The 11991-nt window shown below is 61.6% G+C and overlaps 1 protein-coding gene across 3 annotated transcripts; it reads right to left on the minus strand.

Moving 5' to 3' along the window:
* Positions 1-509: 509 nt before the first annotated feature.
* Positions 510-10310, minus strand: TBXT (T-box transcription factor T). 3 transcript variants are annotated; one of them, XM_036248232.1, is made up of 8 exons: positions 9856-10310; positions 9157-9421; positions 8278-8412; positions 6712-6773; positions 6544-6605; positions 4833-5009; positions 3278-3407; positions 510-783 (listed from the first exon to the last, which is right to left on the minus strand). In XM_036248232.1, the coding sequence occupies exons 1-8, from the start codon at positions 10059-10061 to the stop codon at positions 510-512; spliced, it is 1311 nt and encodes a 436-aa protein (XP_036104125.1). In that variant the 5' UTR covers positions 10062-10310. The 3 variants fall into 3 exon arrangements, with proteins under 3 accessions (XP_036104125.1, XP_036104126.1, XP_036104127.1); XM_036248233.1 differs by having other exon boundaries at positions 4833-5006; positions 9856-10232; XM_036248234.1 differs by lacking the exon at positions 4833-5009 and having other exon boundaries at positions 9856-10140.
* Positions 10311-11991: the final 1681 nt, after the last annotated feature.

Genomic DNA, 11991 nt, shown 5'->3' on the forward strand with positions numbered 1-11991 from the left:
TGCCTGTGCTCAGACAGACCTGTCCGTGGGCAGACCAGGCAGCCGTGCGCTTCACCTACGGTCTGTCCTCAGCTCTGAGCTCCACAGCGCAGCTCCGACGTGACCCCTGCCGCCCAAGGGGCCTGAAAGCTACTCGAAAGCAAGGAGGAAGGGAATAAAATGTGTGCCTTTCATCTCAAGGTGGGACCAGTGGGGTGTACAAATCTAATGCGCCGAAGCCATCTATGTGCCGTGGGAGAAACAGGCAGTGTCGGCCGTGGCAACCACCTTCACTGTGAGCCAAGGGGAGGGAGGCCGGCCGCGCGATTCTCCTGCACGCGGAAGGGACTCAGGAGGGGGCGCGGCCGCTGGGCGGAGCGGGGAGGGGGTGCTTGTCAGTGTGAAAGGGGGGTGATAAGGCCCATTTCCTTCCCCTCGCCCCTGAGGCTGCCACTGTGTACCTAGCAGATCAACCGAGTCCACCCTTGTTGCCACGACAAAGTCACTGCATCTTCAAGACGCGGGTGGGATCACATGGAAGGTGGCGACACGGGCGTCCACGCGGCTATGAGGCAGGCCTGGGCCGAGGCGTCGTACTGGCTGTCGGGAACGTCTGTGGCCGTGGCGGCCCCGTCATACAGCGGGGATCCCGAGGAGGAGGAGGCCGGGCCCGGGTGGGTGAGGGGTGCAGGGTGGGTGGAGGCTCCCCGGAAGAACTGGGCCCCCAGCCCGCTGGACATCCCTGGTGGCTGGGAGCCCGGCGGGACGGTGCTGCTGCTGGCCGACCACAGGCTGGGGTACTGGCTGCAATGGGAAGAGGCAGGAAGTCAGAGACCTGGAGCAGGGGGAGGGGAACCGGACACCAAACACCTGCTCCTGAGAACGGGGAACACGGGGCCTTCAGACCTGTCGTTCCCATGTCAGGCTTTGTTCATGTTTTCTTATAAAAATCCTATGAAACCCTGGCTGGTTTGGCTCAGCGGTTAGAGCGTCAGCCCAGGGACCTGAGGTATGTAGATCACTGTCATGTCTGTCAACAAGCAGAGTCACAGCTCATCGGTGTGGACCGGGGCTCGCGGACCGGGGCTCGTGGTCCAGGGCCCGTGGACCGGGGCTCGTGGACCGGGGCTCGTGGACCGGGGCTCGTGGTCCAGGGCCCGTGGACCGGGGCTCGTGGACCGGGGCCCGTGGTCCAGGGCCCGTGGACCGGGGCCTCGTGGACCGGGGCTCGTGGACCGGGGCTCGTGGTCCAGGGCCCGTGGACCGGGGCTCGTGGACCGGGGCCCGTGGTCCAGGGCCCGTGGACCGGGGCCCGTGGTCCAGGGCCCGTGGACCGGGGCTCGTGGACCGGGGCTCGTGGACCGGGGCTCCGGGCAGAGCTGCCGGGTTCTGCTACTAAAGGCTCCAGGGGAGCAGTCTGCCGTCCTTGTTCAGAGCCCAGGTTCCCAGATGGACCGAATCAAACACTCCTGGGGCTGTGCTTGCGTGTCTGATAGACTCCCGCAGCGCAGTGATCTCAGGATGCAGACAACACCCTCTGAGAGCACCGGCCTGCCCCCCAGAATAACCCAGCAGGCACCGTGCCCTGCGCCCTGGGCTGCGACAGCTCGGCCGTCCACACGTGGGCATCGGGCACAGCAGAGAGAGAGGACCTGGCAGTCAGCCCCGCACACGGACCCCAGCTCTGCCCTTAGCCAGCGTCACCCTGGGCTTGGCCGGCGACTTGTGATGCTGTTTCTGGTCTATAAACAGGGTTGGCGGTAGGGACGGATCCTCTACTCTAAACACAGGCTCAAACAGCATCAGACTGTGGTCAAATCATTTTGCAAAAACCTCTCTTGTGGAAGCGCCGTCTATCAATGAACCAGACCGGATGCCATGCGGGGCGGTACTCTCCGTGGGCCGGTCCCGAGTCCAGACAGAGCTGGACTCCCACAGGCCCGAGGGAAGCGAGGTCGGCCACTGCGGCCACGGGGAGTGAGAAACGAGGCAGAGCCGCCCGCAGACAGCGGCACTGAGCCCGGGGTCCCCGCGGCCAGCACTCTGCCACCTGCGGGTCCCCCACGTACGTGCAGGTCCCCAAGAGCCCTCAGCCTTGCAGGTTGGCTGGTTGTAGGCAGAGTCTTATCACAGAGGGGCTGCTGCCCAGGTACGGGGTGGAACCTGGGGCGCGTACTGTCCCTGCACAGGGGGGTCGCTGCTCTTCCTGCTCAGGGGACTTGTCCCCAGACAGACTCGGGGGCTCTGACCTGTTCAGTCAGGGAGCATCTCTGAACCGGTGTCCTCACGGAGATGGACTTGACTTCTAGCTTTGTTCGTGTTTTCTTATAAAAATCCTATGAAGCCCTGGCTGGTTTGGCTCAGCGGTTAGAGCATCAGCCCAGGGACCAAAGAGTCGCGGGTTCGATTCCGGTCAAGGGCACGTACCTCAGCTGCAGTTCAGTCCCTGGCCCTGGTCAGGGTCGTGCGGGAGGCCACCGATTGACAGGTCTCTCTCACATCAATGTTTGTTTCTCTCTCTCCCTCCCACTCTGCCTGAAGACAAATGGAAAAAAATATCCAAGGGCGAGGACTAAAGAAAGAAAAGTAATGTATTTATCTACGCGCTTGGCTTTTTAAGCCTTCTACATAATTTTCAAGTGAATAAAAAAATAGTCACCATTCTTCACGAGTTACCCAGCATTATGTTAATGGCTTTGATTCCACGGCTACAGAAAAGCAACACATGTGTCTCCTTGGTTCAAAGCTCCTGTCAAAAGGGTGCCGGAAACACTTCTTCCAAACTCACCCCCTGTTCCCACAAACGGGCAGAGATTGGTTACGGGGCGTGAAGTGAGCAAGGGGTCGCCAGTGACGTGGTAATCCCTGCTCCGTGCCGGGTGGGCACCGGACTTACCAGGGCGATCACTTCGTAAGGTCTATGAATGTCTAACCACTCAGCTGTACGTCTAAAACTAGTGTAATATTAAATACCAACGATAACTGAAAAAACTTTTTTAATCTGTGTTAAATTTTTACTGACTGACGCCAACCACCCTGGAAAGACAGTCTGAGGCTGGAGCAGTCTGGGGTCTGTCCCTACAGGAAGAAGGCCCACAGCGAAGGGCCTGCCCATCACAGGCTCTGGTGTTACTGAGGGCGCCGGGCCCTGGTCTCCTGTCCTTGAGACCCAGCCCTCCAGCATGTATGTTAAAGACACAACCTGGAACCCTGCACACACCTGGCTAATGGCCCCGCCACCCACAGCGAAGGGCAGAACGGAGCTCCGGGACTGTCGGCACCCTCCCGAACCACGTACCTGGAGCCCGCGGGGGGCCCGGGGCCGGCGCTCCCCGGAAGCATGCTGGTGTGCGCGGGCATCCCCAGGCTGGACCAGTTGTCGTGGGATGGCAGCATGGACAGACACGCAGGTGAGCTGTCAGGATAGGCTACAGGATGCAAGCCAGTGACATTGGAGGGGTCGTCCAAGGGTGACAAACGCAGTTAATATTACCAACCCCTGCAGCCACCCAACAGTGCAAGCGAGGCGTGTGAGCTTCCGTATAAAAAATCGTCCATGCCCTGGCCGGTTTGGCTCAGTGGTTAGAGCGTCGGCCTGCGGTCCGGAGAGACCCGGGTTCGGTTTCCGCTAAGGGCATGTACCTCGGTTGCAGTTTGTCCCCGGCCCTGGTTGGTCGTGCGGGTGGCAACCACTCGATGTGTCCCTTCACGTCGATGTTTCTCTCTCTCTCCCTCTCTCTCTCTCCCTCCCACTCTGTCTGTACAAAAAATGGAAAAATGTCCTTGGGTGAGGATAAAAAAAAAAAATCGTCCACCAGCCTGCCTCACTGGCCGCCCAAGGCTAATTAATATTCGTAGCCAAATGTATACACGGGTGTGGGCAAAAGCAGGTGTACAGCTGTGACATCCCTCTGAATTAATAAATAATGTAATGATCACAACCTGCATGTCCTTGTCACATGACCCGCAAACCTGCTTTCGCAAGCCCTGTGTGTGAAACTATTCCCGTCAACACGGGCTTTGACTTACCGGTAGTTGGTCGCTGCCCTGTGGAAACAATCCTACACTCGCTTGACTGGGGACTAATTACATTTTAAAATAAATATAACATTAACTTGTCTGTTCCCCCAGAATTCTATTTCCTAGTAAGTGAGAGGACTTTAGAAACCACGGCTCTGGGCAAGGTGCAAGCTAAATGGTCTGGCTGCGGAGTCCGGCCTCCAGGGGCCGAGGCCCGCGTCCGTTTCCTCACCGAACAAGCTCCTTTCTTCCTCATCGGCTTTAACTGCTTAATTGTTTTATGGTGTCCGCCGGCTTTTCCTCCTTTTGGAGCCGGACAAAATCAAGTCTAGCATCCGAGGGGCCGCGATTAACAGGATGGGACCGGGCTAGCCTGGTGCTCAGGTACTCAGACCTGCGTGGGGACCACCTGAGGGGGTGTTCCACCCGAACAGCTGCCCCCCGCCCCAGCTGCCAGCCTGGGCTACTGTCAGGCGACCGTGGGGGACGCGGGCCCCACCTGGAGAAACACGCAGGCTCCAAGCCAGCCAGGAACTGCTGCTCCGGGCTGACCCTGCTCCTCACTTTGCAGAGGTTGATAAGAGTCCCAAGCCCAGGCCCCAGAGAGGGGCCCACATTCTGGGTGGGAAACTCGAACCTCAGCTGATGCTCACTGGCACCCAGAGCCCCTGGCGGGACCCCTCTGCGGTCCGGCAGCCGTGGTGTGGATGTGGAATGAAGGCGGGTTCTGGAGAGTCCACTCGTGCCCTCTGACCCCTGTGGCGCCTCCCAGGAGGGGTCTTCCCGCCCCTCCCCGAGCCCCCGCCCCTGGGCTGCTTTCAGCTGTGACTTACTTGGAGAACTGTTCCGATGCACGTACGGGCTGGGGTAGGGGGACGGCCGGTGGTTTCTCAGGGCGGGGTACCTCTCACATCCGTGCGCGGAGGGGAGTGGCAGGGGAGCTCCGAACTGAGCGTGGGGGGTGGCCGGTGGGCACAGGGCGCTGCTTCCAGGGATGAGCCACCCCCCTGCTGCGAGAACAGAAGGCTGGGTAACTGCCTTTCACCGCCTGACGTCAGGGCAGGAGCCCCGACCAGGCAGTGTGGGTCATTCCCTTGGGGTCCCCGTGACGGGAGACTCGCTGTCACACTGGGTGTGCAGCCCGAGCCTGAGGGCGTGGTGCTGTCTGCTCCGCACTCGAAGCCCTGGGCTCACCGAGGTTTCCAAACCCACCTGCACCTGGGGACCTAGCGACCCAGCTCTGGTCAACCCCTCAGCATCCTCAGCCACCCCAGCCACCCCGAGACCTGCTCCGTCCCCCGGTAACCAGCCGTCACGTCCCAGCCGCTGGGCATGAATAAAACGTCAACACAGACCGAATTCTGAGTCAGACCGCGCAGCACGAGGCTGTCCACGCGGCGGGCGCGTCCCGGCCTTCCCTTCCCCTGGCTGCCACCCCCCTGTACCCAGTGCCACCCCCCACAGCCACGGGAGGGGCCTTGTCCTTGGCTTGGGGCACGGTTCTCTGCCTTTCTGTCCCCGCTGTGCACGGCGTCAGAAAACCCTTCCAACACCGTCCTCCAAAACCAGTTTCTTCTCCATTCTGGTGGGGGTTTTTTGTTTTGTTTTATTTTAATTCAGAAAAGCCACCTCCAGGGGACAACTTCTCTGACTACGATTTCGATTTCCAACTACAAGGGGCTCTTCCCACCACACTAGAGGAGGGAGCAGCAGACGCATCCGCAGAGCACGGGCTCCATCCCGGCCCGTGTCCACTCCACCCTCACGCGAGGCCCCTGGGCCACTCTGGAGAGCTGACTGTTAACCTGGCCTAGAAGGTGATTTTTTTTAAAGAAGAGACAACAGCGCAGAACACAGCTGGGGAGTGTGCCCACCGATTCCTCCAGCCTCCAGAGGGGACCAGCAAACACCAACCCCTCTCCCAGTGGGTGTCAGTCGTCCACTCTCCGAGACCCTCCTTGTGGGAGGAGAGGGTGAAGCAGCCTCCCTCTAGGAGCACCATCTAGACCTGCACCCCTCATCCCTTTGCTCTGGCTGGAGCTGGGCTCGGAGCACACTCTGCCCATCCGACAAGCCAGTGTCCACCCCAAACCAGCACGGCTCCCGTGCCCTTCCCAGAACCGAAGTCACTAAGGGGAAAACCACGTTTGTTCCGAAGCATCGCTCCAAAGATGGCCCCTTCAGTTTCCCATCAATAACAGAAACGCAAAGGAGATGTGAAGAGCTGGGTTCTCCTGCCCAGCACAGCAGAATCCAAACACCCACCGAGGTCTTGGTGAAGCACCCCAGCCCTGGCTGGGGCAGCCTGGGAGCAAAACGGAAGAGCCCAGGTGAACTCTGCCCGGGCCGGGGGGCACCCGCAAGCCCCAGAGACAGCAGAGGTTGAAGGCCCCCCGCTTGGAGACTTTCAGCACCATAGGCCCTGAGCCTTGCACCGCAAAGGGGCAAGCCTGCCCCAACCACACCCATGAGGCCGAGTCTCCTCCAGCTCCGGGCACTCTGGTCCCGAAACAAGGTGCGTCGCGCAGAGTGAGCAAACCGTACATTGGGAGTACCCAGGCTGCTGGCCGTCTCCAGGGTCTTCCATCATGTCCTTGTGGTCGCTTCTGCCGAAAAAGTGTATTGAATTGTCAAAAAGGAGAACATCCGGAGAACAGTACGTGCGGCTACGCGCCATGAGTCTGCCCAGAGGGTCAGTTGGGGTGGTCTCACCTTTCCTTGGCGTCGAGGAACGCCTTCGCAAACGGGTTGTATTTAATTTTAAGAGCTGTGATCTGAAAAACAAGCAATCACACTGACTTCCGTGCTGATGAGACACTGGGAAGCACCAGCGTCCTGTTTAAATATCCGAATACAGTCAGACTTCTTCCCGGATCTGCCTCCCACTTGGGTCTGAATGGGCTGAGGAACTGTAATAGTTCCTGAAGAACAGCACGCTTTTCTGTGCGTGTAACCCACACACGGAGCTCAGGCTGGAGCCTGGGTCTGCCTGGGAGCAAAGGGTCTGCCAGTCCACGCTGCCGTCGCCACCGGCAGCCTCACCGCAGACCCCAACTTACAGCACAGAGCGGCCCTCAGACGTGACCCGAACTGCACAGGGGGTCTCGGGCCCCACCCTTTCAGGAGGAGTTCCAAAACAAGAAAGATGCCCCTCTCTCACGCAAGGTCTGTTTAAGAAATTCTCGGTTCTTTACCTAAATGCTTTACACATCTTTTCCCTTTGAGCACTGGGTAGAGTCTAGTTGGACACGTACCGAGAATGACAGGCGCCATGCCTGCGTGAGGACTTACTTTCAACTGTTCTGCCCTCCGTCCCAATTTTAGAGTTATGGTAAATGACTTGAAAAGGCATTAATTTTCTGTCTCCAGTACACTGTCACACTGGCTGTCCCCGCTCCCCAGTACACTGTCACACTGGCTGTCCCCACTCCCCAGTACACTATCACACTGGCTGTCCCCGCTCCCCAGTACACTGTCACACTGGCTGTCCCCACTCCCCAGTACACTATCACACTGGCTGTCCCCGCTCCCCAGTACACTGTCACACTGGCTGTCCCCACTCCCCAGTACACTGTCACACTGGCTGTCCCCGCTCCCCAGTACACTGTCACACTGGCTGTCCCCGCTCCCCAGTACACTGTCACACTGGCTGTCCCCGCTCCCCAGTACACTGTCACACTGGCTGCCCCGCTCCCCAGTACACTGTCACACTGGCTGTCCCCGCTCCCCAGTACACTGTCACACTGGCTGTCCCCGCTCCCCAGTACACTGTCACACTGGCTGCCCCGCTCCCCAGTACACTGTCACACTGGCTGTCCCCGCTCCCCAGTACACTGTCACACTGGCTGTCCCCGCTCCCCAGTACACTGTCACACTGGCTGCCCCGCTCCCCAGTACACCGTCACACTGGCTGCCCCGCTCCCCAGTACACCGTCACACTGGCTGTCCCCGCTCCCCAGTACACTGTCACACTGGCTGCCCCGCTCCCCAGTACACCGTCACACTGGCTGCCCCGCTCCCCAGTACACCGTCACACTGGCTGTCCCCGCTCTCCCCAGTACACGTCACACTGGCTGCCCCGCTCCCCAGTACACTGTCACACTGGCTGCCCCGCTCCCCAGTACACTGTCACACTGGCTGTCCCCGCTCCCCAGTACACCGTCACACTGGCTGTCCCCGCTCCCCAGTACACGTCACACTGGCTGCCCCGCTCCCCAGTACACTGTCACACTGGCTGTCCCCGCTCCCCGGGAACGGGGTGGCCGGTGCCCCCCTCACCTCCTCGTTCTGGTACGCTGTCACAGCGATGAACTGGGTCTCCGGGAAGCAGTGGCTGGTGATCATGCGCTGCGGGCCCCCCACCCTCACTATGTGGATCCGGGGCTCATACTTATGTAAGGAGTTCAGCATGATCTGAGGAGACACAGACAGTGGGAGCGTGACCACGTCCGAGGTCAGGTCGCAAAACACCGATCTGCTTTGCTGTTGCGGAGAGAGACACGCCCGACGTGCAGAATTCCCTGCGCTCCCAGGAGCTGCCTCTCGGCTCCAGTCGGCGGCTTCCCCTTCAGGGGCTGCTTCCCAGGACCAGTCTGAGGAAGGACTGTGAGGGGCTACAACCAGTAAAGGCGATGAAGCCCCCCGCGGACTCTTCAGGTCCGGGGGGGGGGGGGAGTGCGAGGGCTTCCCGGTGGCCCACAGACAGCTCAGTGCCCGCTGGTCTGCAGCTGCTGAAACGCCACCTCCCACCAACCGTCCCCAGGTAAAGATGGGTACAAAGGACAAAAGACAGGTTTGTTCAGAATCCAGGCAGTAAATATAAATACTGTGGCACCGACTTAGCTCTCAAGTGACCCTTTACCATCCAGGGCGATCTTTTCTCTCAGCCCTAGGAAGTTCAGGGCTAGGACGCCCCAGTTCCCCAAGGCTGGAGACCGGCCTGTCTGCAATGCAAGGCTTGCTCCCGGTCCTGCGGTAGCCCTCATCAATGCACTATAAACACCGAGGTCTTCATTGGGGGAGGGGGGCTGTGGCCGTTTCTCCAGGGCAGATGTCACCTCCCAGGCAAGCAGTGCCCCTTCAAAGACTCCGCCACAGAGCAGGCACACCCGAGGGCCCCTGTTCGCGCCGGCCCTCCACGGGCTCCATCACACCTACCTGGCCCCCTCCGTTGAGCTTGTTGGTGAGCTTGACTTTGCTGAAGGAGACGGGCGCCTTCATCCAGTGGGCCCCGAAGTTGGGCGAGTCGGGGTGGATGTAGACGCAGCTGGGCGCCTGCGGCTCGGGCTTGCCCCCCGGTACCCACTCGCCGTTCACGTACTTCCAGCGGTGGTTGTCGGCCGCCACGAAGTCCAGAAGGAAGGAGTACATGGCGTTGGGGTCCAGTCCCGACACGTTCACCTTCAGCACCGGGAACATCCTCCTGGAAAGGGAGGGGCAGCAGGAGGGACTGGATCCAACCGGCTGGACCAACAGCAGAAAATTCGGGGCAGCTCTGGGCAAAGAGGAGCCCCGTGGGGGTCCTCACAACTTCTCAGAGCCTCCCCAGGCCCCAGGCGTCCTCCACACTCTCCACAGCTTCGGGAGCAGGGGCCCGGAGGACGGGGCCAAGCCCGCCCGAGCAGAAGTGGGCGAGGCGCAGCTCACAGACCGGGGACCCCTCACAGGGCCCTCCACCCCAACCTTCCTTCCGCGAATAAAGCCCAGAAAGGAGGATGGTTAGGAGCCACAAGGGTCTGTTCCCATCTCGAGTGGAAATGAGTAAAAAGACCTCCTCCACCAAAATTTTTTTTAAAAAGCCGGACAGTAAGGGGCGTTCCCCCCTCTGGCTGCGGCGCAGCAGAGCCGCACACCCACCGGCCGTTCTTGGTCACGATCATCTCGTTGGTGAGCTCCTTGAAGCGCAGCCACAGCTCGCTCTCCTCCAGGCCCACGCGCAGCTCGCGCTCCGTGGGGTCACCCTTCTCGCTGCCCGCCTGCAGCTCGCTCTCCACGGCGCTCAGCAGGTGGTCCACGCGGTACTGCAGGCTCTTCCCCGCGCTCTCCGTGCCTGGGGAGCTCATCCTCCCGGCTGCCCCGCCCCACCGCCCCCCAAGCCCCGACTTGCTATCCGAAAGCCACCTTCACCCCAGTTGGCGGCCGCTCTTCCGAGAAGAGGGACCGCTCGGGCCAAGACCGGCGACGGCACCGGGGTCCCAGCACAGATCCGGGAGGAGGGAGAGAACGGAGAACTGGGGGGAGGGGGCGGGGGACAGGGGTGGGGGGAGGTTTTCCACTTGAACTCCCTCAAGGCGAGACTAGGGTAGGTCTCTGGGGAGAGAAAATCGGTCCTTTCTCCCTAAATAGAGCTGCGGCGGCCGCGGAGGGGGGCGCGGCGGATTGGGCCGCGCGCCCTTTGAAGTGCGGAGGCCGCTGCCCATTGGCCGCGCGCGGCCATATCAGACCCCGCCGGGAGGGCTGGGGAGGCCGGGGGCCAACAATGGACTCGGGCGCGCCCGTTTCATGTAAGTCGGAGGTCCACCCTGCGCCCCGGCCCAGCCCCTACACCTCCGCCCTCCCCCAAATGTTTGCACCTCCATCAAAGCGGCGGGGCGGACCCTGCGGGCCAGAGGAGGTCCGGGAGGTGGGAGGCGCCGGGGGCCGCAGCTCGCCCCTGCCCGCAAGTCCCGGAGGGGCTGCCCGGCCGCCCACGACGCTCCCAGACTCCCGCACGCCGGCCTCTGACTCTCCAAGCGCACCGGGTCCCGCAGGTGTGCCAGGCTGGAACCGCACCGCGGCGCTCACCTGCGCCGGGCCTGGTGGCCTCCGCCCTCTGACAGCAAACAGCGCGCACAGCCCCGCGCCCTGCCCGTGGTGCCGGAGCTGTGCCGGTCTCCATCCGACGAAGGCCCAGCGCTCCACCGAGCTGTGTCCTGTCCCGACACGTCCCTCGCCCCGCGGCATTCAGGTGGCTCTACGGCCGTGCATCAGCCCACCAGTGTCCCGGGTTCCTTCAGCCCTCACCTGTCTGGAAGGGAAGGTCCCACGCTCCGAAGCTGCCCACGGTCGGTCCCGTGCCCAGACAGGGAAACAGACGGAATAGACGGAAATCAACCAAACGACCCCTTGGGGGAAGGTTTTTGCTCCTTATTAAAGCAGGACGTGGAGAGCTCCTCTGCGCGCACTGAGTGGGCCGGAGTTTCCTCGGCTCCAGGGTCCGTTCTTTGTTTCTGCGGAAGGTGGGAGGGGCGGCCTGGTGCTCGGGCGAGCGGGTTCGGGGTGGGACTCTCCGCCCGACGGGGCCTCAGCGCCCGGCCGCGTTATTACCTTTTGGTGAGAACCTCCGTGAGGAGAGCGAAGCAAAGGTGACAATGAGCAGGAAATAGTTCAGTGGGGTCTCTTGAAACAATAACATTCCTCCTGAACCGGGAGCCCGCGAAGGGGGAAGGAGACAGAAGCTGGAAGTCGACGCGGGGGCTGCGAGCCTCTGACCCTTGCCCACCACTGCAACCGGCGTGTTTCTGGTCTCCGCGCGCACGTCACCCGCACGCTCTCCGGGAAAAGCCAGTGCATCGAGTCGGGCACCCCATGCCCAACAGCCTGCACCCTAGAAACGGGCTCTCCAGGCAGGACGTGGAACCCCGCGTTAACCCTTCCCCGCCCGCCTCTGCCCCTCGCGCTGCAGGGTCCGGATGGCAGGGTGGCGGCAGGGGGAGCCCACGCTTGGGGCCAAATGGAGACGGAGGGGTCGGCGGGTCCTGCACCCCTCGGAACTGCCCGCGCTCAGCATGGAAATGCCCACGGCCGACCCGAGGGGGGGTGTCTCCTTCTGGACAGAGACACCAAAAGAACCTCGTTTGCTCCTGGACCGGGACTGGACCGCCCTGAGCCCCTTCCACCCGGGTCTTCGAACCGGGGGCTTTGGGGGGTTTTGCGTGAGCCTCTCCTGAGGGAATAAAAATGTCTGAAGTGACCTCTGCGGCCGCGCCCCGCCCGAGCCTCCGCGCCTGGGAT

The sequence above is a fragment of the Molossus molossus genome, unplaced genomic scaffold, assembly GCF_014108415.1.
Source record: "Molossus molossus isolate mMolMol1 unplaced genomic scaffold, mMolMol1.p scaffold_m16_p_8, whole genome shotgun sequence".
In the NCBI taxonomy this organism is placed as follows: Eukaryota; Metazoa; Chordata; class Mammalia; order Chiroptera; family Molossidae; genus Molossus; species Molossus molossus.

Coding starts and splice junctions, on each gene's coding strand:
- TBXT (XM_036248232.1), bottom strand. CDS start 10,061: ATGAGCTCCCCAGGCACGGAGAGCGCGGGGAAGAGCCTGCAGTACCGC. Junction 3,408..4,832: donor GCATCGGAACAGTTCTCCAA/GTAAGTCACAGC, acceptor TGCATCCTGTAG/CCTATCCTGACAGCTCACCT. Junction 784..3,277: donor GGGCCCCCCGCGGGCTCCAG/GTACGTGGTTCG, acceptor TTCCCATTGCAG/CCAGTACCCCAGCCTGTGGT.